This window comes from Mixophyes fleayi, chromosome 2 (genome assembly GCF_038048845.1).
Source record: "Mixophyes fleayi isolate aMixFle1 chromosome 2, aMixFle1.hap1, whole genome shotgun sequence".
NCBI lineage: Eukaryota > Metazoa > Chordata > Amphibia > Anura > Limnodynastidae > Mixophyes > Mixophyes fleayi.
The window spans coordinates 21,861,378-21,888,839 of record NC_134403.1 but is presented as its reverse complement, the minus strand read 5'-3'; the positions used below and the strand labels follow the sequence as shown (position 1 = coordinate 21,888,839).

Below are 27,462 nucleotides of genomic sequence, written 5' to 3'. Positions count from 1 at the left end.
TGTAGTTGAACTAGGACACTAGACTGGTGTGATAGATCTGGCTGAAGTTCTGACAGGCAACGATCTACCCCAGAAGACGGTCCCCAATATGATCTTGCAACACTGAATAAACAGTGAGTACGGATGTCATCACTTCAGCGTTCATTAGGAAAACGTGTATTGTAAGAAATAATGTACCGGCTACTGTAAATTAATAGGGACAGTATAAGTCACCTCAGACTCCCGTGACATGTATAGAAGCACTGTGCTTTTATACAGTGACAGACCTTCTTGGTGACTTCTAATATCCATACAATATACAGTAGGGTGTGCATTATCCATCATATAATACCAATGTGTCACTTTGAATATGTGTAAAAAGAACAGATTTATTAAAAGCAGAGTTTTGTCTAAAAACATTACCAGCATTATTTTGTCACAATTGTTCTTTCAGAAGATGGCTCATCCCAAATTAATGTTAGAGCAGCCCTGCTCTCTAGTTGGGGGGGAATCCTATGCTAAGGACCCCTGGAATTCAAGAGCACAACCCCTCCTGCCAAGACGCCCACCTTGCTGGAGCTGCGCTGGAATTTGTTGCTGGAACAACAACTATTTTGCGTCTCTCCAAGCTCCTTATTAACTGAACGGTTGGATCATACAAAACGACGACTCACATTCCTTCTTACTCTGAAGCTGAAGAAACAGTCAGATCTAAACATGCAGACGGTGGCGTCTGTTTGAACAGCAATTTGTGCATTGTTACCGCTGCTTTTATGTCTGTATGCGGTCCCCACTATAAAGACAGACATTTCTTTACATGCGTATAATCTGCTAGACTCACAAATACAAAACTGCTTTCGAGGCTGGAGAAGACAATGCACAAACAAATAACAGACATTACGTTCGGCTATGAACATTATAGGAAAAAAAAAAAAAAATAGTTATACAAGTTGGTGCAGCATTTAGAATAGAACACAAGCCAGAGATTCCGGACCTGTCATTCAATATTAAGGAGTAAATGTACCAAACATTCTAAAAAGAAAAAGTGTAGGTGTTGCCCGTAGCAACCAGATTCTAGCTATCATTTATCTAGTACATTATAGAGAATGATAGCTAGAATCTGGTTGCTATGGGCAACAACTTTTTTTTTTTTTTTTTTTTTTTTTTTTTTAAGGTCTGATATATTTACCCTTCAGTGTCTTAACTTATCGTGTAAACTGTTAATAATTTGATGATTAAAGCAAAAGCCATTTTAAAAGGCTCTATGTTAATTAGAATGTGTTGAAAGTTGCTAAAATTACTACTTAAAATGCCATGTGCAAGATTAAATATAATTGACATATAATTAAAAAGTGGGCAAAATGATAGATTTTAAATTCAGGAACTAGTCAGACAAACCTATAAGCTACAGTGGATATGATAAGTCTTCACACCCTTATAGAAATTGCAGGCGTTTGTGATGAAAAGCCAGAAACAAGATAAATCACCATTTCCCACCTTTAATGTCACCTTGTAACCAACAAAATACAAGTGAAAACAAATATATAATTTATATGAAATTTAAGTGGAAAAAAAAAAACAGACAAACCCCCAGTTGCATAAGTGTTCACATCCCATAAGCTAGTACTTTGTGGGAACGCCTTTTGCTTTTATTATAACAGGGTCTTTTTTTTTTTTTTTTAAATAAATCTATCAACTTTGTAGACCTAGGGGTAAATTTATCAAGCTGCGGGTTTGAAAACGTGGAGATGTTGCCTATAGCAACCAATCAGGTTCTAGTTCTCATTTATTTGGTATTCAACAAAATGACAGCTAGAATCTGATTGGTTGCTCTAGGCAACATCTCCACTTTGCCAAACCCGCAGCTTGATAAATTTACCCCTTGGACTTTGAAGTTTTAGCCTTCGCCTCCCTGCAAAAAAATCTCTAGGTCAATCAAATTGGAGGGATTTCGATGGGACTGAGATCTGAGCTCTGAATGGGCCATTCAAGACTTTGAATCAAGACATTTTTATTTTTCAGTCATTGGTAAAATCGTTAACTGTCGCATCGGGAGAAGTTTTTTGTAGTGTGTACCCAGCCTTACTTGCAGTCCAGTCCTAAAGAGGATCAGTCACAGCGATGACACCAGACGAGAGCTGGAAAATGACTATTGACAATAATTACAGGGGGGAAGGGGGGGGGCGGGGGAGGAGGACAAAGGACTTCCTCAGACATCCAGGTTTCACAATGCAAATAATTAGTGCATCTGTTAATTAACTAGCAGAAAAACTGTAGACAGTAGAATTGTAAGTAAAATCTTCTAACGAACATCTTTATTCTTTACCCCCGACTACTTTTAATATCTTCCATCACCATTTTTATAATCCTTTGCATGTTTACATTAGGATGTGGATTCAGTACGTGACTCGGTACATCCCCAATCTATACGAAGGACCTTAGAAAGTTCCGCACAGAAAAGTTTTTCACCAGGAAGAGGCTACTACTTTCAAGGACATGTCCAGTCAAAAGTATTTCTTTAGTCAATCTTTCCTTCGACCCAACAAGCAGAACTGTGAGGGACCAAAACCAGAGACTCCCCCTTGGCACTGGACCGCCATAGTTTTGCTAGTGGGGGAGGATTGAATTTAAGTGTATTTTTTACTGGGCACACCTTTTAATTTGGTGACTTTGTTACGACTGTTCCTCCTCCTCTGTAGTATATGTTGCCGTATTATCGTCTAACATGTTAATCACCTTTATCTTCTACATTGTGTGGACATTTTTATGCAGCCCTGCATTCATTTCAGTTCTTCTGATTCTGCAGGACCACGATGCTTCTATATTCCTAGGGGCTAGGCTGCCCCCGAAAGCAAGCAGTGTTTTCAATAACCCTTCCCCTGTACAGTTCCCAATAACATGACACCTGACTACAAGAACTGTACGCTTAGTGGTTAGCACTTCTGCCTCGTAGCGCTGGGGTCGTGAGTTCGATGCCCGGCCAAGGACTTATCTGTGTGGAGCTTGTATGTTCTCCCCGTGTTTGCGTGGGTTTCCTCCGGGTGCTTCGGTTTCCTCCCACACTCCAAATTGGCTGCTATCAAAATTGACCCTAGTCTATATGTCTGTGTGTATATTAGGGAATTTAGACTGTAAGCTCCAATGGGGCAGGGACTGATGTGAGTGACAAATATTCTCCGTACAGTGCTGCAGAATTGGTGGCGCTATATAACTAATGATGATTAATATAACCAAAATGACATTTTAAGTTTTGGGTGGGATCTTCTTTAATGAGATCACTTATTCTGGGGTAAAGACCTTTATCACAAAGACTAAAAGCTCTCCGTAGACAGTGAATAACTATTCCCCTACAAGGGAATGCATGGGTTTAAACGGAGTGCATTTAGGAAGTCTTTCTGTGTTTTACGGGTGTCTTTCCAGAGACCAGGAAGTGGGCGTGTTCTATTAGACGTACTTTTGTTAATAAAAAAAAACTGTGCTTGCCGCAGTTTTTGCAGATCGTAAATATTCTTTATTGACATATTTGCCAGTTAAAACAAACGCCTTTGAAGATCGTCACTTCGCTGACAAATATTCGACTTTTCAGAAAAGAGTTCAGGGGACCAGCCGCCCGGAAGTTGGTCTCGTGTGGAATAGTGACATTCAGATTGCTGCAATGAACAGATCACAGGGGACATATTGACAACGTCATACAGGTGATTAGTGTCACATTTGTCCATTTCATCTCTGACATTCGTACAGTCCGATTTCCTTACAGCACATCCCATGTCTTTGTTAGACCCGTTATTGCAGCCTTGGACACCACAATTCTCTATATTATCCAAGATCCTCTTTCTGCTGATGGATTTACAGACAAACTTTGCGTTTCTCTGCAGTGGGGTCCTCGATTTTGAACCCTCAGAATTTGAAAATGAAGAGGAGACTGGCGAGCAGAGAAGGGGAAAGTTATTGGCGATGGCACGAAACAAGGTGGATTTATGCTGCGACAAAGATGGCCTAATTTTCCTTAATAGAAAATTCGTAACTGAACTATTTGATTTTCTCCTTACGGAAAAGATGGATGATTTGGCATTGGAGGTAGGATTAAAGAGCTGCCTGTCACTGCCAAACCAGCTGGCTGCTGAAAGTCTTCTTAGAACCGGGGTGGACTGTAAATACGGGAGAAAGTCACAATCTTGTGTGTCCATTGTATCTGCAAATTCATAATTCTCCAGCAAATACTTAGCATTTGAGAGGGAATTTCTACGACAATAAGGAAAAACTTCTGTACAAGGAGAGTCACTTAAAGTATTTTTGAGGCAATGTTTATTAACTCCTTGTCCTCTCTTTTTCAGCGACCCTGTGTATTTTGACTGTGGAATCACAGCCAAGGTTCCCTCCATATTATTGCTGGTGTCAAAGAGATCGTATGAAGCGTTGAAGACTTCCTTATCCTGCTCAATGCACATTTCATCGCTACTACTCAAGGTACTTTTTATCCCATTTTCTACTCCTACCTTTTCTTTTAGGTCAGAAAAGCTGCCTTTTCCTAAAGAAATGACAAACTTATTTATGTTGTTTATAAAACGGCAAGAAACATTAGACGTTTCCAAGTTTTCTTTGTCTCCTGTGCAATTATAAACCACAGTTTCGTTCCGAGGTGAACATGCCGCATGTTGCAGGGCGACCGAAGGATTCTGGGTAGCTAGCAGACTCGCTACAGAGTCCCTTGATATAAAATCAAGTACACGGTTTTTCTCCAATGATCCTTGGAGATTACCGGATAGAGAAATGGTCTGTTCAGAAGGTGAACCGGTGTCGTCAGTATTGCTAATTTCACAGGAATGGTTTAATACCAGTGTATTGGATTCGTCACCGCTGCCCCTGTCCAAACTGTATCGCGTTGTGTTTTCTAGTACTGTTCCCCTCCCTGATTTTGACAGTAGAAATAAAGCATCTGGTGTGGTAATAAAGTCAGGCTGCTCTCTGCAATGTTTTTCATGAGACCCCTCCGTTACCCCTTCCAAATGCAATTCGTTCTCTGTAACAGTGAGGTCAGATCTGGCTCCTTCGCTGTCCTCGATTTCTGCTATAATCTTGCTCAGGCTTTCTGAGAATGGGAATTCCTCCCAAGTTTTATCCTCTCCTTGATGGGTTACAGCTGGCTTCACATTTCGGGAGAGAGACTGCTCCGCGCACGCTGAATCGCTTTGGCTTCTACAACTTCCTGAGTTACCAGTGTTTTGCAAGTAACTTTCTTGCCCAGAATCCATTTTGGATTTGAAACATGGACTGTGAGAATGTGGCGAAGTCTGAGGACTGCAGTAACACATATTATTATTTTGTGTTTTGGGGACATTTACTGAGGAATATTGAGCTCTTGGAGTACTGGTACTCAGGATGCTGCGGGGATTGGTAGTGAGTATGTCTTTAACGTCTGATGGATTTATTTTTCTCTGCACAAACAATTTATCCTCCTGGTGTGATAGACACTCTGGTCTATTACACCGACACTGTCTGCAATCACAACATGCGGATACTGAAGATGTGCTCACCAAGGGGGAGGGTGATAAGCCCAGAGACTGTTGCCAGTAATCCCCAAACTGGTTCCAGCTCTGGTGAAGGCTGTAGCTGAGATCAGAAATCCCCAAGAAGCTGGAATCTCTGGGTGTGGTATCTGTAGAGATGTCAGCCCTGGACTTTGTCAAACTGTTGCTCAATTCGGATTCCACCAGCCGACGGAAGCGGTTTAGAATTGTACAGCCAATTGGTTCATCGTTTGGGAGAATAATCTGGCATGCAACAATGCTGCGGTGGGAGTCAGACAGAGAAAGGGAATTATTTCGGCCCAGATCCCCGGGAATCTGTAAAAACACAAAACACAAACTTAATGTGTTTGTTTAATCCAACATATTACAATAAAAGTATACGTCTGGACTTCCTATTTCTCTGAGCATCCCATTACTCACCCCCCTCCTACATGGTTCTAACTTCCGTTGTTTCCTGTCTAAATAAAACAAACAGGGGTGGGGGAGTCGGCCTTATTCCAGACCATGTTTAAATATAATAAACTATGAAGTATTGTATATCACATATAAAACAATGATGGAGATGATTGCCACTTCTCCACCTCTGCTGCCTGAGGATTTGGTCTCTGCGGAATTTCTCCAAATCCCGGCCTGTATATAGATAAATAATTATATAGCATTTAGATTACTAGATCTATTATTAGAGAAGAATATATTTTCTTTGGAAACACGTGACACTGGCTATTAAAACTTAAACCTTCATTATTTTTAGAATATATTATCAGTGAATAGATTATGAATGTTCTACAGTAAAATTAGTGTTTATACCTTAAATCCTAGGTTCCCAAACTGTGCAGCGCGGCTCCCAGGGGTGCCGTGGACAGGAAGAGGGAAAAAACAAACAAAAAATACCAATCCGGCGGCGCCCGGGACCCATCATCCTGGGTCCCAGGCACCGCTGGATTGGTAAGTTTTTTTTGTTTTGTTTTTTCTCTCTTCCTGGCCATGGCCGGACGCAGGGGAGGCACAGAGAGTGAGTGGACGCAGGGGGGGCACAGAGAGTGAGTGGACGCAGGGGGGGGCACAGAGAATGAGTGGATGCGGGGGGGGGGGGCACAGAGAGTGAGTGGACGCAGGGGGGGGCACAGAGAATGAGTGGATGCAGGGGGGGGCACAGAGAATGAGTGGATGCAGGGGGGGGCACAGAGAATGAGTGGATGCAGGGGGGGGCACAGAGAATGTGTGGATGCAGGTGGGGGGGCACAGAGAACGAGTGGATGCAGGGGGTGCACAGAGAACGAGTGGATGCAGGGGGGGCACAGAGAACGAGTGGATGCAGGGGGTGCACAGAGAACGAGTGGATGCAGTGGGGTGCACAGAGAACGAGTGGATGCAGGGGGTGCACAGAGAACGAGTGGATGCAGGTGGGGGGGCACAGAGAACGAGTGGATGCAGGTGGGGGGGCACAGAGAACGAGTGGATGCAGAGGGGGCACAGAGAACGAGTGGATGCAGAGGGGGCACAGAGAACGAGTGGATGCAGAGGGGGCACAGAGAACGAGTGGATGCAGAGGGGGCACAGAGAACGAGTGGATGCAGAGGGGGCACAGAGAACGAGTGGATGCAGAGGGGGCACAGAGAACGAGTGGATGCAGAGGGGGCACAGAGAACGAGTGGATGCAGAGGGGGCACAGAGAACGAGTGGATGCAGAGGGGGCACAGAGAACGAGTGGATGCAGAGGGGGCACAGAGAACGAGTGGATGCAGAGGGGGCACAGAGAACGAGTGGATGCAGAGGGGGCACAGAGAACGAGTGGATGCAGAGGGGGCACAGAGAACGAGTGGATGCAGAGGGGGCACAGAGAACGAGTGGATGCAGAGGGGGCACAGAGAACGAGTGGATGCAGAGGGGGCACAGAGAACGAGTGGATGCAGAGGGGGCACAGAGAACGAGTGGACGCAGAGGGGGCACAGAGAACGAGTGGACGCAGGGGGGGCACAGAGAACGAGTGGACGCAGGGGGGGCACAGAGAACGAGTGGACGCAGGGGGGGCACAGAGAGTGAGTGGACGCAGGGGGGGCACAGAGAGTGAGTGGACGCAGGGGGGGCACAGAGAGTGAGTGGACGCAGGTGGGGCACAGAGAGTGAGTGGACGCAGGTGGGGCACAGAGAGTGAGTGGACGCAGGTGGGGGCACAGAGAATGAGTGGATGCAGGGGGGGCACAGAGAATGAGTGGATGCAGGTGTGGCACAGAGAATGAGTGGATGCAGGTGGGGCACAGAGTGTGTGGAGAGGAAGGGGGGGGCACAGTATGAGTTAGCTGTAAATTATTCTTTGACAGAAATATAATTCAAAAAATATATAAAAATATTATTTCCCTTTGGGTTTATGTGTATTATTTTTGCTTACAACTAAATAAGTATTTCTGTCCTGACCTAAATACTTATTATGTTTTTTTGACCCTACTGCTTATAAAAGGGGACTGCTCGGTAATTATTTTGGAGGGGTGCCTTGAAAAAAATTATGGAGACTCCACGGGTGCCGCAAACTGCAAAACTTTGGGAACCACTGCCTTAAATTCTTGTTTCTTATGTTCAGTATAAGCTATATGAAATGGTCATTTTATGTAACTATTCTGCTTGTGTTATTTATACTGTTACTATCAGGTTCGAAGACATCACTGTGCAGGATAAAGACCTCTGGGATTGAGGGAGCGGTTCCGGAATATATAATGACCTGGGAAGTTGCTCAACAGCAAAATCATTAAACAAGACAGTTCATTACCTGCTGAGATATATTATTGGTAGGACTATAATATATACATAGTAGAGCAGAGATTGTCCTGGCACACAGCTAGTAGTGTAACGTCAATATGGTTATTGTTTCATAAAACATCATAGTAAGGTGGCAACTAACATTGCCCACAACTGCAGGTCTGCCCTAAATTCAGATCAACCTATCAACAATTAGTTTTTATTGGTCTAGTCCAAGTTAGGCAATGAGAGCATCCGTCTGATTGGCTGTTACGGTTTTAGTGCTGATTTTCAACTTTGAGTAATGTTAGCTCCCCCTCCTAGTCAGTCTCTGTGCAAACATCTACCTCTGATGAGGCCGCTTTCTTATTAAACAGCAGAATTATCACATACAAGTGACACAAACCACACACCAGTTACAAATTTAAAGACAAAGCAAATTAAACCTGCATAAACAAGAGTCCACATGATCAGTAAAATAAAATGAAACGAGCCTGATTCATTAAGGAACACGAGTCCATTTATGTTGCGTATTTTGCATTTTTTTTCCCTCTGCAAATGTGTAAAACCGAAACATACGTCAAAGAACGCAATTGATGCAATTAGTCAATGTACAGTAAGGACGTGCCAAGCACACAGGAACATCAGATCCTTTGGGCATCTCTTAGGTACGTGATTTTCTGTCGTATCACTGGCACCAGCTACAGGTCAGGTGTAAGTGATGATTACTATAGATGACGGCTGTGTATGCAGCTAGAACATGTATGTGCAATCAAGAGCAAAGAGCACTTTTATGTACAGTAGATATTAACATCCTGATGATTGTATTTCATGGAAAAATAAAATCTGAATTTTTTTTTTAAATGTTTTGTCATTAATGACTATATTGTTAACAGGTGACAATAATTGATTTTTTTTTCCTGTACGTTCTTCTCGTACTTTATATTACACATACGTATTATACGTATCCTGCAGTGTGTTGTGTTTGTCTTCTAGTTGAAGACGGACATGCGTGTTCCCGAATTAAGTATGTTAATAAAAGAAAGTGCAGATTACGTTCCTTTAGCGCACCTTAATGAATCAGGCCCAATGTCAGTATTAACTGATACAGTGGAAACGTACAGTGATCCACAGCAAGCAGACATTTGCCATCCTTACCCATCAACAGCGTTACTCCCACTTTGGATGCTACAGGTTTGCACGTTGTCGGGTAACTACCCTTGCTGTGCATCCTTTACAGATATAGCCATAAAAAACTTGCCAGATACAAAATAAACGTTCGATCCAAAGTGATTCTTATAAATTTACCTTCACAGAAAAAATGAAGCTTCTGCCAACGAGACAATGTTCTGCTGCTTGGAATAATAAGTCACGAGATCTGTCGCTTTCTAGATCGCCTGGAAGTTGGTCCGGACCAAACAAGAGCCTTGGAGGAAACACAAACAATCAATATTTATAAGTGAAAGACCTGAACGTAAGAAGGGTGAAGTGTCCCGGTGTATTATACCTGTCTGTGACCTCACGCGTTTCATAAACTGCTTTGTACAACCTACTAAATGTCATTGTGTTGTCAGCTCAGATAGGAATTTCTTTTGGCAGCTGTCGAAGTAATAATTAACAAAAACTATATATTGCTATTATATAGAACTAATCTAAGATTAGTGCCTGTACTTTTAAGAAGGAAAAAGTATTGAACTTTACTCTATATTTTACACAATAACATATTACATAATAGAGCAAAATAACAAGACAGGTTTTTAGTAAATTTCCATTATGTCACAGTGGCCGGATAAGGCCAAAGAAATATTGGCTCCAAATAAGGTCAAGACGACCCTTCCAAAAGGCCCCTCCAAGAACATGTCACTTTAATGACAGAGACTTAGAGTGCCAGCAGTGATGTAAGATGGGAAGGTGTGTTTTAAAGTAATGAGTGGTAACATTTTCTATAAAAGAATGACTTAATCAAATATAGATTGTCAATTGGCATTTGAGACCTTAGACGTGTGTCTGCTTCGTCCAGTATGGCTGTATCTATGCATAATATCTTTTTAATAAAAAAATAGAAATATTATATTTTGGAAACCTGCTCATCTCATTTATTATTTAAAGAGAAGAATAAGAAAAATCTTATACAAGCGTACCGAAATATTTTATTTTATTAAAACAGGTACATTTAGGCAAAACAATATAGTGAGGAAAGCTGGTTCCAAAATCTACAGATTCTTTGAACTTGCTACAGGACAAATTCATCTTCCAGTTCAAGTCAGGAATGAGGTTTTGTTGGTACTGATAATTATGGCTCTTATAGAGGTTCAAACAGTGAGCAGACTGTTGTCTCATTCATTTTATAAACAAGAAACACATATGGTGCAACAAAAATGCTAAAAACTTTAAAGAAGGCTAATTCCAGTTCCCCATGGTACAGTCGTCACTTCGATACATGGTTTGGGATGAGGTCTTCCTTATATCACAAGCAATATGGGAAGAGAATTTGGGCTCTATATGTCAAAGCCTCAAATATTGCAACAAGAATCAGCTGAAATCAGAAGCTGTTTCATATCAGGTACAAACCTGTAAATGAAAAGTGATGTTACTGGTATTAATTCCTATAAACTGATCATATACTTAAATCAGATGTCGGCAAAACTGTTTTTTTTCTAACAATTTACATAGCAAAGCACATTTCCTATCATACTAGACAACATTCGCATGATGCTTTCCATTTAAAAAGCAATTGTCAGTGGTGCATCAAATGCTGCTAGTTTCTAAATATGGGATTTTTTGTTGCTGTTGTTTAAATAAGTCGCTTAATAAAAAATAAAAAAAAAGGTTCAGAGAAAATAATATCTGCAGGGAAAAATGTAATAGGTATCTCTGCAAATCAGTACAATGCATCCGATTGGAGGCAGTTGTACATTCATTTACATTTTGATTGTCTTGAAGGTACATCTGACGTAGCGTGTAATCAGATGCGACATATTGTTATTCAACACGGCAACTATCAAAACAATAAAAGTTCCAGATAGTACAAGAACAAGAATATAAAACTTCTGAAAAGATCAATGATGTAACAAGCCCCCTCTTTGTCCCTGGAAGAGGCAACGTCTTACCTATGCAAGGAATCTGCGCTGGCTCCGAAAACCTTTTCTAAACATCGTCCAAACACGGTGATGATGTGAAGCTTACGGTCTTCCGCCACTTTCACGCACAGTTTGTATCGGTGCGTGGCGGCTTTACACGCGCTGCCACACCGGTGACACTCATACCTGGTAATGGTGGAACATGAGCTGAATTTATTCAGAATTCCTTCAATGGGTAAATCTAATTCGACCGATAGACAGTGAGGAACCATTAATGTCACAAGAAACACAGAGATTAAGCTGACTGATAACAGATGGTAATAGCTTGCACTCACTCGCGAAACAAGTGTATATAATGGAAAGTGGATTGACAATTTGTGTTTTAGGTTTAAAGGTGGTTACCTTCATAAAACTATTTTTACATTTACTGTATGTGATGCATTTTTGAGCTACCTTCATCAGTGGATATCAAGGAAATCCACAAAATGACTTTATTTTTGCACCATACAATCACAATGTAAACAGGAAATGGTATTAGATGAAAAACTCTCATTGTGTTGTATCTGATTATTGTCTGGGATTCGCATACAGATTACTGAGCTCTATATAGAGAGGGACAGTGCAGAGTTAACAGAAAGGGACTGGAGAAAGCAGATCACGTTATATATTCCTCATCCTGCTGGGTCATCTCTACAGAGCGTCCATTCACACTGATTCCATCTCTCCATAGAGATCAGCGATATCAGTGTGATCATCTCCCTTCTGTTCTTTCCAATCTATTACATCAAATAAAACGACCATGTGTATGTAACCTTCTCCTGCATTTTAAATCTGGATTGTTGGCAAGTATGTTATTCACTGATTAAAAGTATATTTATTTTATCTCATTTATGTAGTTTGTGGACTTACATTCCCATCTAGCTGCAAATTACTCTATGATTTTAATGCAGATCATTCTGTGCTTAGTGTAATATATATGTTCAATAAAAAACAAAAATTCAAAGGTGTGTTCGACCAGGGTCTGGTTACCTTAGGTTGGGTACACACTACAGGTTTTTCACCCAACTATCGGGTCGATTACACGATAAACGACTGTCCAATATTGCATTATAAACGGACTAAAAATCACTATAAACAATGTCGGGCAAATTCTGCAGTGTGTAAGCACTCACGGCCAGCAGTGCAGGCAGATCTCCATAGAGTTAAATGGCTGCTGTCAAATTGGCCCTAGTCTGTGTGTTACGGAATTTAGACTGTAAGCTCCAATGGCGCAGGGACTGATGTGAGTGACAAATATCCTCTGTACAGCACTGAAGAATTGGTGGCGCTATATAAATAAATGATGATAATGCTCTCGGGATAGACATATAATATATGGGAGAGATGTACAGAAATATACATCATTTTATTGACTTATGCCACATCTGAGAACTGCTGGTTCGCTTTTGCTTAATTCTGTTCAGTGTTTTTGTTCTGCTTGCACGCCTTTCTGCTGATCTGTGTAAGAATCTGATACAAGGGCATACTGTGGGTTTAAGGGCGGTACTGCAATGCAGAAGACAGAGCTGACAACATCAGACATGGACGTGCCCAACAAATTAGGTATTAGTAATTTAAATCATCATCTATATTTTCAGACAAGTGCGATGTGTAATGTGTGTGGATTCCATGCATAGGAAATGCGCACTCTAGTGGCTTGTTTGATATGACACAAAAGAATGGATGAAAAAAAGTTTCCCTACCTGCTGCGTGTGTGTATCAGCCGGGAGAAGCAGTTCGGACAAGCCGGATAGGTAAAGCTGCGGTTCTGGATAGAAAGAACGGTGCCAACAAGAAGCCTCTTCTCTCCATTCATACAGGCGCTATGGTTTCTATAGAGGTGAGTGAGACTTCAGCATTAGAAGAGGAAAACAAACACTTTATGCAAAAAAAACAAATTAAGTAAACTTGTCTGACGCCTTTGGTTCCTACGAGATGGGATGATGACCCCTTCACAAGTCTAATTTGTGGTATGTGCAAAGTCACCCCCTAAGCACAGCCTGTTATCCCTAGATCTAAGGCCCCAATAAATACACTACTTTAGGGCTCGTACAAAGGGGCTTAGAAAAACACCATCGGATAAAAGCAAAATCTTGTACTTTGCCCCGGCTTTTACAGAACGCTCTTAGCGTGTTCCCAAAACCTCACTGTAGCACAGTATACAATGTATGTAAGGCGGGGCTCCATAAGTATTTTAGAATACAGAGTAAATACATAGGAGCCAGGCAAATTTGAAAACATGGTTACATAGCATCTACACAGCGACTCCTACACAAAGCCACCACCCTCTTTATACACAGCTCACCCCATTTACAAACATTACACCCCCTTTCAACCCACATTCTAACCCCTCTCTAACCCTTCTATCCAAACCTCTACCCCCTCCCCCCACTCCTAAAAGCCATACACCCCTTCTTCAGCAGCATCATCAGCCCCCTTTACTCATAATCTCCCTGCCAACATACCCCTATTGCCATACTGTCCCCTCATCATCATCAGCCCACCCAAAACATCTCCCCTTCATCATTGTAATCATATTAACTAACCCTTCCCATTCACAGTCATCAATAACCCCATTGTCATAATTAAAGCCTTCACCCTCAGCCATCATTAACCCCTCCTCTCTGCATCATCGCCAACCATCCTCCATCATAAAACCCTTCATTGGACATCGTCATTAACCACCTGTCCTATCACCATCTCTCTAAGTCACTAACTCCTTCCTTTCCTATTACCGCCTCCATCAGACTCCTCCCCCTTACTCAACGCTGCGCTAAATACTATCAAACTTACAAATTAACAAATCGATGTCTTATTGTTATATTTGCTTCTAATGGTTTTAAACTGCACATGGATGTGTTTTCTAATAGACTTAGTAGTATGTAGCCAATAACATGTGTCAGTAAATTCCACACATTTTATATATATATATATTATATATATATATATATATATATATATATATATATATATATATATATATATATATGTAGCAGACAAGATGTAAACACTGGCGCTCAACACAGTATTGTATAAATAACTAAATCAATTCAATCCCACATATACACCTCTTCCATGTAAGGAGGCAGCCTTCCTTCAAAACACTGGCTGGTAAGGCCGAAATAGAATGGCATAGGTACAACAGAATGAAGGCGCAATGGTGATGTTAACAGATATTACTGAACAAGGTGGGTAAATAATAAATAAGCATATGGATTCAGTACAAATCTCTGGGTTGGTATTCAACAAGATATACAATTCATCCAGTCTTAATCCAAATGTAAGACAGAGTAACCAGTCATATCAAAACATGAATGTGCAGGATTCCACTCTAAAAACAGGGTGGAATAGAAAAGTTCATGTGCAACTCGTACACACTTGCTAGGCTGCTGTATCACAGCTACAATTCATTGTCATCAGAGGACAGAAATGTGCAAAAGGTGTATAAAAATTCAGTTCATCAGATAATACAAATCAATAGATGAAGGCGTACCAGAGAGTAATATAAAACCAGCTTATCTGTATCGGGGTCTACAGGGGGGAATCCCAGCTCCGCCTAGTAGATCAGGAACGGACAAACAGGAACCACGAACGATATTTCTTAGATACGGCAGACGTTCCAAGTGTATACACTGCTCTCAGACTCCAATCAACCAGATAAATAGAGATAAAGGAGCTATATAGTGTAGTAATTTATGTATACCAGATAAATATAAAAAACCCAATAATTGGGAGCGTACCAGAAAATAGTGTAAAACTGGCTTATCTGTATCAGGGTCTCCAAGGGGGAATCTCAGCTCCGCCTAATAAGTCAGGAACGGACAATACGGCGACCGCAATAGACGATATTTCTTAACCACGGACCGACGTCTCAATGGAAGTACCGCTCTCAAACTCCATTCAGCCAGAATGTTAAAAATAAAGGAGCCATATAGTGTAGTAATTTATGTACAATGGATTTATTCAGCAAACATAAAAATGCAAACTCACATTCAGCAAGATAAATAAAAGCTTATCTGTACTCAGCAGTTAGTCAACTTTTACCAGTATGGATCCCTGGAAGGTATCTGGTTATTACCGGCGATCTCCGCACAGAAGTATCAGGTATATAACATCAAAAATGGTCAGGGTGGAAGTATGACCTAACTAGCATATACAGAGATAGTAATGCCTCAACGCGTTTCGTCTGGGTAGACTTCATCAGGAGGAAAAGACATCTATTGCCTATGTTTAGGGCTTGTTTATATAGTTTAGGCGGTGGCCATTTTGCGCATGCGCAGTGCGCGACCTGTACCGCGCATGCGCAGTGCGCAGATGCTACTGCGCATGTGCAGAGCACTAGCGATCGCGTGAGTGCTAGGGGACTCATAGATAATTTTATGTTGTCAGAGAATGGGGGTCCCTGTCCCAGGACATTAGTAATTCTTGTCCTGGGCTGATTGTAGTGTAAAAGACAGGCTGGGGGAATCCGAGTGCGGCGGCCATCTTAGGTGAGGGCGCCTGTCATGGATTTGCCATGTATGAGGCCAATAGTGGCCATCTTAGATAAGGAATGCTACTGCGCATGTGCAGGGCACTCGCGATCACGCGAGTGTTGGGATACTCATGAATAATTTTTACGCTATCAAAGCATAGGGGTCATTGTCCCAGGACTTTAGTAATTCATGTCCTGGGCAGATTGTAGTGTATAAAGCAGGCTGGGGGAATCCGAGTGCGGCGGCCATCTTGGATGAGGGCACCTGACATGGATTTTCCATGTATGAGGCCAACAATGGCCATCTTAGACAAGGGAATGAGACATTATAATAATAGGCAATATGGGATATTGTGTGTTACATAGGGACATAAAAAAAGAGATATAAAAGCCATATAAAACCGATGTGTTAGTCTAATAGTAAAATAACAGTAAATAAATACAATTTGCATAAGTTGTAAAATACAGTATGTAAAAACAGTAATATAAAATGTTAACAAACACACTACAAACACAATTTTAGGGGGCGTCTTGTACATCCAATAGACCTCTAAGTCTATGGCCATACTGAACAACCTTAGTAATGGCCATCAACAATAAACGGCCCACAGTTTAAACAAGTGTTAAAGATGTAGAATTATAGCTATAAAAAGGGTGCAATTTCATAACCCTCGTTGAGGCCGGAGGGGGTGAGGGTATTCAGTTGAAAGATCCAGAACATTTCTCGTTTCGATAGTTTGGACTGAAGATCTCCGCCTCTACGTCCTAAGCAGACATTTTCTATCCCTTTAAAAGTAAGATGACTGGGATCAGAACCGTGTCTCTTATTGAAATGTCTGGAAACGGAATGTGACTCAACCTTATTTTTAATATTGCGAACGTGTTCTTGAATTCTTAGTTTCAGTGATCTTTTCGTTTTGCCTACATATTTAAGACCACATGAGCATTCTAATAAATATATGACTGACGGTGTTTGGCAGTTCATAAATTCTTTTATATTGAACTTCTGGCTATTGTCATAATTATAGAATACTTTCTTATCTGGACTTGCAAATTTGCAAATGTTGCAGTGACTGCACTTATTGAAACCCTTAACCGCTAGGAATGTATTGGAGGTGGTGGTATGAATGTCTGGTATCATACTTGGGGCAAGAGCATCTTTCAAATTTCTATTCTTACGGTAGATAATGTCAGGTTTTGCTGGAAGGATAGTGGCTAGAATTGGGTCCATACGTAAGATCTCCCAATGTTTGGAGATAGTGGACCTTATTCTGTACTCGCAGGAATTGTAATTAGTGATGAAGGGGATACGTTCCTTTTGATCGTCCCTAGTTTTATATTGTAATAGGTCAGTTCTTTTAACCCCTTCAATTTTTGTTAAAGCTTCTGAGATGAGTTTGTCTGGGTAGCCCCTTTCCTGGAAGCGTTGTGCATACATATGTAATTGTTCCCTACATTGAGCTTCATTGCTGCAGTTTCTTTTTATCCTGTAAAATTGAGAGTATGGGATATTAGATTTCCATCTCTTTACATGACCGCTTTTGTAGTGGAGATAACTATTGGTATCCACTGTTTTAACAAAATTCTTCATTTCAACCCTATTGCTAATTCCTGTGAGAACTAAATCTAGGTATTCAATGCTGGTGGTGTTCCGATTAGCTGTGAATTTAAGATTATAGTTATTATTGCTAATGTAGGCAAGGAATGAGTTAATGGATTCATCGTCGCCCTCCCAGACCATGAGGATATCGTCTATATATCTCTTGTAAATTTTGATACAGTGGGAGAAGGGATTGGGCTTATAAATGTATTCATGTTCCCAGCTCCCCATAAGTAGATTGGCGAAGCTTGGCGCAAAAATCGTGCCCATAGCTGTGCCGCATATCTGGAGGTAGAAAGTTTCTAGAAATTTGAAATAATTGTGAGTAAGGATGAACCTCATTAATTCACACAAAAAATCTTTATGTTCTAAAGAAAGATCTGGGTCTGGATCTAGGAATTCTCTACAGGCATTTATGCCCTTGTCGTGCTCAATAGCTGTGTATAGTGATTGGACATCAATGGTGAGCCAGACGTACTTAGGGTTCCAGCAGAAATCCTCAAAGATATTTAGAACACTACTTGTGTCCTTAAGGTAAGATTCGAGCTTAGTAACGTATTTGCTAAGAAAAATATTGACATATTCGGAGATGTGGGATGTAAGGGAATCGATGCCAGCCACTATGGGTCTACCGGGAGGTTTATTCAATGTTTTGTGAATTTTTGGTAAAAAATAGAACACCGGTATAATAGGGTTCTGGACCAGTAGGTATTGATATTCATCTTTGGTAAGTGTGTTGTTACGTAGGCCTTTTAAGAGTGTATCTCTTAATGATGATACGTATTCCATTTTATATTACTGTTTTTACATACTGTATTTTACAACTTATGCAAATTGTATTTATTTACTGTTATTTTACTATTAGACTAACACATCGGTTTTATATGGCTTTTATATCTCTTTTTTATGTCCCTATGTAACACACAATATCCCATATTGCCTATTATTATAATGTCTCATTCCCTTGTCTAAGATGGCCATTGTTGGCCTCATACATGGAAAATCCATGTCAGGTGCCCTCATCCAAGATGGCCGCCGCACTCGGATTCCCCCAGCCTGCTTTATACACTACAATCTGCCCAGGACATGAATTACTAAAGTCCTGGGACAATGACCCCTATGCTTTGATAGCGTAAAAATTATTCATGAGTATCCCAACACTCGCGTGATCGCGAGTGCCCTGCACATGCGCAGTAGCATTCCTTATCTAAGATGGCCACTATTGGCCTCATACATGGCAAATCCATGACAGGCGCCCTCACCTAAGATGGCCGCCGCACTCGGATTCCCCCAGCCTGTCTTTTACACTACAATCAGCCCAGGACAAGAATTACTAATGTCCTGGGACAGGGACCCCCATTCTCTGACAACATAAAATTATCTATGAGTCCCCTAGCACTCGCGCGATCGCGAGTGCTCTGCACATGCGCAGTAGCATCTGCGCACTGCGCATGCGCGGTACAGGTCGCGCACTGCGCATGCGCAAAATGGCCACCGCCTAAACTATATAAACAAGCCCTAAACATAGGCAATAGATGTCTTTTCCTCCTGATGAAGTCTACCCAGACGAAACGCGATGAGGCATTACTATCTCTGTATATGCTAGTTAGGTCATACTTCCACCCTGACCATTTTTGATGTTATATACCTGATACTTCTGTGCGGAGATCGCCGGTAATAACCAGAAACCTTCCAGGGATCCATACTGGTAAAAGTTGACTAACTGCTGAGTACAGATAAGCTTTTATTTATCTTGCTGAATGTGAGTTTGCATTTTTATGTTTGCTGAATAAATCCATTGTACATAAATTACTACACTATATGGCTCCTTTATTTTTAACATTCTGGCTGAATGGAGTTTGAGAGCGGTACTTCCATTGAGACGTCGGTCCGTGGTTAAGAAATATCGTCTATTGCGGTCGCCGTATTGTCCGTTCCTGACTTATTAGGCGGAGCTGAGATTCCCCCTTGGAGACCCTGATACAGATAAGCCAGTTTTACACTATTTTCTGGTACGCTCCCAATTATTGGGTTTTTTATATTTATCTGGTATACATAAATTACTACACTATATAGCTCCTTTATCTCTATTTATCTGGTTGATTGGAGTCTGAGAGCAGTGTATACACTTGGAACGTCTGCCGTATCTAAGAAATATCGTTCGTGGTTCCTGTTTGTCCGTTCCTGATCTACTAGGCGGAGCTGGGATTCCCCCCTGTAGACCCCGATACAGATAAGCTGGTTTTATATTACTCTCTGGTACGCCTTCATCTATTGATTTGTATTATCTGATGAACTGAATTTTTATACACCTTTTGCACATTTCTGTCCTCTGATGACAATGAATTGTAGCTGTGATACAGCAGCCTAGCAAGTGTGTACGAGTTGCACATGAACTTTTCTATTCCACCCTGTTTTTAGAGTGGAATCCTGCACATTCATGTTTTGATATGACTGGTTACTCTGTCTTACATTTGGATTAAGACTGGATGAATTGTATATCTTGTTGAATACCAACCCAGAGATTTGTACTGAATCCATATGCTTATTTATTATTTACCCACCTTGTTCAGTAATATCTGTTAACATCACCATTGCGCCTTCATTCTGTTGTACCTATGCCATATATATATATATATATATATATATATATATATATATATATATAGTCCTTAATTGTTTTTTATATACAGAGCTGATATCCTGTGCAAGTGAATCTTTTTTGGGTCAGAGACAAAATGATCTCTGAGGCCACCATGGTGATCTTGCACCTGAGGTTTGTAAAGACCTGGCTTATGGGTCTATTTATCGAAGGGCAAAATGCCCTTTCTCTGGCGATAGATATTTGCCCTATGTGCCGAAGGGTAACTGGGAATAAGACTCACCAGACAATGCATTGGAAAGCCTGAGGTATAGGAATTTTCAATCATCAATACTTTTAAAGTATTTAATAAAAAAAAAAATTTAGTCTATTTTTTTTTTTTTAAAAGATATTGCAACTTTCCTGCAAAGTGAGGACAGTTGAGCATGACACAGCCCAGTGGTGGCCCCGGCTGAAGCCTGGAGACGAGTATGTCCCTGACCCTTCAGAGGAGAGTGGTTCAGCATGGGCAGGGGTGATGCGCCATTGCGGGGTAGTGGGACCCAGCAAAGGGACGCAGAGACAGGTTCTACGCACAAAAAATCTAGACCTGCTGACAGCGGTGTATTAAACACAGAAGGTAAAAAGATGATGTGTTGTCTGTCCAAACATCTTCTAAAATAAGTGATGGCTTCAGGGTGCATAACAAAAAGCAGTACCGGCTCTCTCTAAAATAGTCCGACATGTCCAGCAAGTTCACCGTAATTTAGACTGAAGTTGCTTGGGCCGTGCTTTAATTATGACAAGGGGGTTATTGATGACTGTAGATATGGCGGGTTAATTAGTAAAATTATAATGATGATGGTCATATCAAAAGTATCAGTGTTGGTGAATGTAATACCCCTTTCGCTCGAATTGGGCCCAGGAATAACCCTGGTTGTGGGTCTGTGTGAACGGGGCCACCAGGAATATTCCCTTGTTGGAGCTGAAAACGCTGCTGTCTGAAAGGTGTTCCTGGGTTAATCAACCCGGCTTCAGTAAAAAGCAGCTGATTGGAGGGGCTGAACTTGAAAACGCGGGGCACACACGGGTCCAGTGTGAAAGGTGGCGACCCGGGATCAAAGTGCAGTGTGAATAGTTGCAATACTGGTTGTTACAGTGTTCATTATCCTGTATCGGAATTTTGGTGTGAAAGGGGTATAATAGAGGCAGAGTACACTGATTGGCCACTAGGTGGCACTGAGAGAACGTAAACCAGACCCTGTATGTGCAGTATCTCTCCAAAATGTAGAAGCAAATAATTTTGTGTGAGTTACATATAAAAAAAATTAGGGAAATTAGGGAGTGGGGCTGTGTAGATTAGCAGGTGTGGATATACAAGATACTTCCACTGCACAGCATAGGAGATCAAGGTTAAAAAGAACAGCAGCCTATTATAAGCTATAAAGTCCAGCTGACCAGCCTAGCACGATGTAACAGCCTTATGCCCCCATAAAACATGATATTATTATTACCATTTATTTATATAGCGCCACTAATTCTGCAGCGCTGTACAGAGAACTCACATCAGTCTCTGCCCCATTGGGGCTTACAGTCTAAATTCCCTAACACACACACACAGAACAGAGACAGACAGACAGACTAGAGTCAATTTGTTAGCGGCCAATTAACCTATCAGTATGTTTTTGGAGTGTGGGAGGAAACCGGAGCACCTGGAGGAAACCCATGCAAACACGGGGAGAACATACAAACTCCTCACAGATAAGGCCATGGTTGGGAATTGAACTCATGACACCACTGTTGCTAGGCAGAAGTGCTAACCACTGAGCCACCGTGCTGCCCAACAGCATGATATATCCGTTTTGTGCCCTCCAGCACACTATTATACCACACTGAGCTCTCCACCAGACTTATGTCATGCTGTGCCCTCCAGCACACTATTATACCACTGTGACCTTCCAGCACACACTTTAATGCCTGCCTGTACTCATCCAGGACACATTATAACATTCTGTGTCCTATAAGCACACTAGTAAACCAGCCTTAGAGCCACCTTTATCCCACTAACACTACATTCCTTACCTCCATCACACCGGCTAGGATGATCACAGCATTTAGAGATTGCATGTTCAGGGAGAGAGAAAGAGAGAAGGATTCTACACTTTTTTTTTTTTAAGAAACCAACAAAAAAAAGCAGTGCCCCTTTCACCACTGCAAAATAAATATTTATACCCACCCTTCACTTACTAACATTCATAGCATACAATGCTGGCCATCTAACCAATACCCAGGAGATATGTGGTTAGCCAGACCCTTAATTTGAGCACAAATACAAAATCATTTGAAATAATAAATCATTTGTTGGGACTGCACAATACACATTGTTCAATCATCAATCTAAACACATTTTACCTTTGTATTCTGTTGAATATAGGTAGAAATTGAACCACAAAATGTCCAGATTGAAAACATTTGCACAACATCATTCCCAACTGCAGCAATCTGGTAAGGACGGTGTGAAAACAGGCGTCATAGGGAAGACTAAAATCTTTGCACCAGTCACAACTCAAAATGTACGTGTAGCCAGAGAAGGGCAGGAATCATCCACCTAGTCACCCAACACAGTATTTATAATCAGACAGGTAAATCAACAATTAGTAAACAGCCTCTTTCCTCAAAGGGTATCTATTAGTCAAATATATTGCTAGAAGCAGTCTGTCAACTTGCGCCTGTCTCAAGTCACAATGTCTGTATTCTGCGAGTGTGAAATCACTGTTATATATGGCCTAAGAAAAAAATAATCCAATAGAAGTTGGTTCCTCTATGTTCATTGAGTAATGTCAGTGTAAGCTTTGTCTGTTGTAGTAAAATAAAATCACAAACACCAATAATGAATATTATTATTATTATTATCATTGTTTATTTGTTAGGCGCCACAAGGTTTCCGCAGCGCCGTACACCGTATGAACAGTAGACTATACAGGGTAAAACAGTACAGAACAATAAACACAAAGTACCAGTACTTCAGAAACTCCAGGAAGGCAAATACAGCAGAGACGGAGCGGAAGAACAGGTATGGAGGGAAGAGGGGCCCTGCTCATTCGAGCTTACATCCTAAGGGAGGGTAAACAGAATCAGGTACATAAGGGAGCCAGTGAAGCAAAGGGGAGAGAAAAAGGGGCCAGGGGAGAAACAGAAGAGGTGAGAGGTTAAGTGGATGGTTGGTAGGCCTTAAGGAACAGGTAACTTTTAAATGCCCGCTTGAAGGAGCACAGATTGGGTGAGAGACGGATGGAGCGAGGGAGGTCGTTCCAGTGAAGGGGGGCAGCGCGGGAGAAGTCTTGGATTCTAGAGTGGGAAGAGGTGATCAGAGTGGAGGAGAGGCGACGGTCATTGGCCGAGCGCAGGGAGCAGGCAGGAGTGTCAATGGAGAGGAGGTTAGAGATATAAGGGGCAGTAGAGTTGGAGAGAGCCTTGTAAGTGGTGGTGAGGAGTTTGAAAAGGATTCTGTAGGGGAAGGGGAGCCAGTGTAAGGCGAGACAGAGAGGGGAGGCGGAGGAGGAGCGGCGTGAGAGGAAGATGAGTCTCGCAGCCGCATTGAGTATAGAGCGGAGGGGGTGAGGTGGGAGCAGGGGAGGCCAGTAAGGAGGAGGTTGCAGTAGTCGAGGCGGGAGATGATGAGAGCATGGATGATAGTTTTGGTGGCATCTTGAGAGTGGAAGGGACGGATGCGGGCAATGTTACTTTGTTGGAAGCGACAGACTTGGGCAAGGGATTGAATGGGAAGGAATAAAAGTAGAACGCATACCCAACCAGGAACAACTTTTCAAGGAAAGCATGATTCCTTTAATTTACTCCAGAAAAACAATTAAAACCCATCACAACATTAATTATGTACAAATACAACTGTCTACCTACCACATAGACAGGAGCATGCCTACTACCTGGTTTGGGAAAAGCCCCATGTAAATTATGTGAGAATATTTCTTAAAGGTAAAGTACACATAAGGAAACATTTATTTAAAGCTGCACTAACTACTACCTAGTAAAATATTTGACCAAACCACGGTTCTGCTCGATGCAGCCTTTTTCCCCCTAGTCTCATCCATTACGCTTACAGATCCTGTGATGGGCAGGAGTCCCAAGGACAAGCTGCCATTCTTCCCAATTTCCCCGTTCCCTCATTTGCCATTTAAAGTTGGTTAGCTAAATTGATTTAATAGCCCATGGGGCACCGGCTGCGGGGAAAGGGCCCCTTAGTAAAAAATCTGTTACCCAACTGGTAATACAGCTTTATAATTATTTATGTTACATGGCCATTAAAGAATACAAACCAGACAACAGTGGGAGGAGGATATAGAAAGGTAAAGGATACAGATCCCACATGGTAAACATCGTAGCAACTGAGTACAATACAATAAAATAAAAGTGTGGATAATGGGATCAAAAGGTGGCATAGCAACAACTGGTGTGAACAATTTTATGAATATAAACATTCTATAGCAGTAAAATAAACAAAAAGTTAATGCCACCCCTTATTTACATATAAAATTAAAAAAGACAATGTAATTGTTGCACTCACTAAAGCAGTAATGCATCTTTTTTTTTGCATTCTGCTTCTAAATTTTGTATTCGTTAAAGCGGCAGATGACACATATCCTCATGCATGGCAGAGCCCACTTTAAAAAAAAATAAAAACACAAAATGTAAGTTTATTCTGGGGAACTGAGACAGAAATAAGCCACAATTGGTTTAATAGACTAGTCACACAATATATGTAGACCCCATATTTATAAATGTCCCCTTAAATGACCAATGAGGTAAGACAGTGCTGTCTTCAGCTGATGTGGAACTACAAATCCCAGCAGGGCCACCTTCCAGATATAGGGCATGCTTAGACATGTAGTCCCACAACAGCTAAGGAGCTACAGGCTACCTGCTGTATGTATGATAATTATACAAGAGGAACCACAGAACAACCGCAGGATACATAATATAATATACAGCGCTCACCTTACACAAGTATCTACTGTGTACTCTCCAGGATTTAAATCGAGCGCCCAAGATGACGTTATCACCGAGCTGCCGCTCTAGTTTCAGCTAACGAAGTCGAATCACCAATAGCAGCGCGTCTTACTTTCAAAGACTTAGAGAAGCAAATGTAATCTGAGCCGCCATTGGACGAGCCTACAATCCATAGGCGTGAACTAGAGACCGGTTGTATTTTTTTTTATGATTGGTTCGTCCATGTTGTTGAAGCCTACAGCTAGGGCTTCTAAAAAATGGCCGCCGCTTTACATTAATTATAGGCATGAAAAAAAGATATTTTGAAGTAATCAGTGAGTAATACATGAGATTAACATGTAGTGCTTATGGTAAAACAATGAATATACAGCATAATTGGGTACTCTGTGGTTTGTAGCATTTATGCAATTTCTGGCACTTGTACCAGACCATAAACTTTGCTTATTTTGTCCTGATTTCTTACATTTACTAGGGAGCAGCCTTAGGACTGCCACTATCAATATAATATTCTTGGGACAGAGAGATAAGGACAAATCTGGTAACCATACATTAAATTAAAATGTTCAAAAATAAAAATATTGCACCAACTTCAAAGTTTGCAATTTTATCTGTATGAAAATAAATGTAATTATGACATTCCAGATGTCCCCTTACTGTCATGAGTGTAAACTGGACTTTGAGGTGATTATTTTTTTTACTTTGGCATATATGATGGGACTTATCGCAGCCTGCAATATCCTAAAGAGCGGCTGAAAGCATTGGCACAGATATCACACTTACAGTATCCTATCGTCATCAGCTATTAATTAATAGCGCTATTAATTCAGTATGTATGCACATGGAGGTCAACAAGATGCACATGTGCAGAAAGGAATGCACTGCAATACGACATTTCAAATACATTTTATTTGCCTCAAGATTGATTCTTGTATTGAAGACTTTAGATACGTTCTTTTGAATACAGAGAATGAATCTGTTGTTGAAACAGAGTTTTGTTTAAATGTGATGTGCTCAGCTGTTATTCTCATCATGCGGTGTGGCTCAATTTGTGATTTACAAATAAAAACAAAAGTAAAAACAGCTATAAATATCTCTCTATTGGCAGCTAAATTTTGCCATTGCTGCGCTGCAATTTCATGAGAAATTTACTAGGTACTTTTATCTGAAAACATTAAATACATAAAATTTACTCAATAAAAACTGTCATCCGCATACAGTAAATAGCACCCACGAGCACCGGCCTGTTGCCTGAAGTCAAAAGTCGACTTTCACCATGGCTCTCGCCGCTGTAGGACTAAGTCCTCCTATAGCGCTTCAATAGAGTTCTGTAGAAGAGCTTTGGACAGCTTGTAGTTCACACTGATCAGATAAAAGAGGATGTTCCTTGGGGGTGTTTAGTAAGGAAGTGGTGTCCAAAAGTATACAGCACATTTCACTGTGTTTTCAGAGATGTTTGGAGGAAGGCTCCATTAAACACTGCTGGTGGGATCCAACTGTAGACGGTACTGGACTCAGTAAACTTACATTTTAGGTAGGATTTTAGATCCGATTTCCCTATAGAAACATCCAAAGCTCATTTATGAACAAGAAGGAGGCTGAGCACATTTTTAATGAACAAATGAGCCTATTTGTTAGGCTGGAACATGCACTGGTGTATGCCCCTATTCCATAAGGGATATAGGTCGACTAACCTGCGTCCCACGCAGTGAGCTAATGAAGAAAGACTCTGAGACAAGTATTTGGCAAAATTATTTTGGTCACAGCTTTATTAAACACTTCCAAACTTGGCAGACAAGCGGCGTGCAAGGCTAATAAAATTTATCACCTTTTCCAGTTCCATCTGGAGAAATAGGGCGTGTTCTGCCTACTAACATGTAGGCACCGCAACAACGTCCTCTTGAGACCAGCCCCTTGGCATAAATCACCCTCCAATAAACCTGGCATGCCGCCAGTATTGGCCCAACCGTTGAAGCTGGAACCCGGTGTGCGTCCGTCTTCCCTGGGTGATACTGCCCGGCCCTGCTGACTCCCCACTTCCTATGCCTTGCTCGCCGCTTTCCCGCCCTTCCAACTGTGACAAAGCAATTTGAGCAATAAATTATATTCACAAAGCATACAATGACAACAACATTACTTGTCAAGCATTTACCAAGATTACATATAAAGTGCTTGATATATAATATATATTTTTATATTTTACATCTTGTTTTTATTTATTTTTAAAGAAATACCTGCATGTACTGTAGGGGATGGGTGGGTGAAAGACTGAAAAACGATGTATAATAAGCTTCCTTCCCCTCTCCTTTAACTACTCTCACCTTGTCCAGCCTCCTGTCTCACCCCCTGCCCCTTCCTTTCCCCGAGTGGCTACCTGCACTGCTCAGGTGTAACAAAATAGGACGGACTTCATTGTCTGCACCCCC

At 41.4% G+C, this 27,462-nt stretch overlaps 1 protein-coding gene across 1 annotated transcript; it reads right to left on the bottom strand.

Moving 5' to 3' along the window:
- Nucleotides 1-1,426: 1,426 nt before the first annotated feature.
- Nucleotides 1,427-25,096, bottom strand: DDIAS (DNA damage induced apoptosis suppressor). The gene is made up of 5 exons (XM_075198632.1): nt 25,028-25,096; nt 13,063-13,191; nt 11,351-11,506; nt 9,549-9,666; nt 1,427-5,822 (listed from the first exon to the last, which is right to left on the bottom strand). The coding sequence occupies exons 2-5, from the start codon at nt 13,173-13,175 to the stop codon at nt 3,510-3,512; spliced, it is 2,700 nt and encodes an 899-aa protein (XP_075054733.1). The 5' UTR covers nt 13,176-13,191; nt 25,028-25,096; the 3' UTR covers nt 1,427-3,509.
- Nucleotides 25,097-27,462: the final 2,366 nt, after the last annotated feature.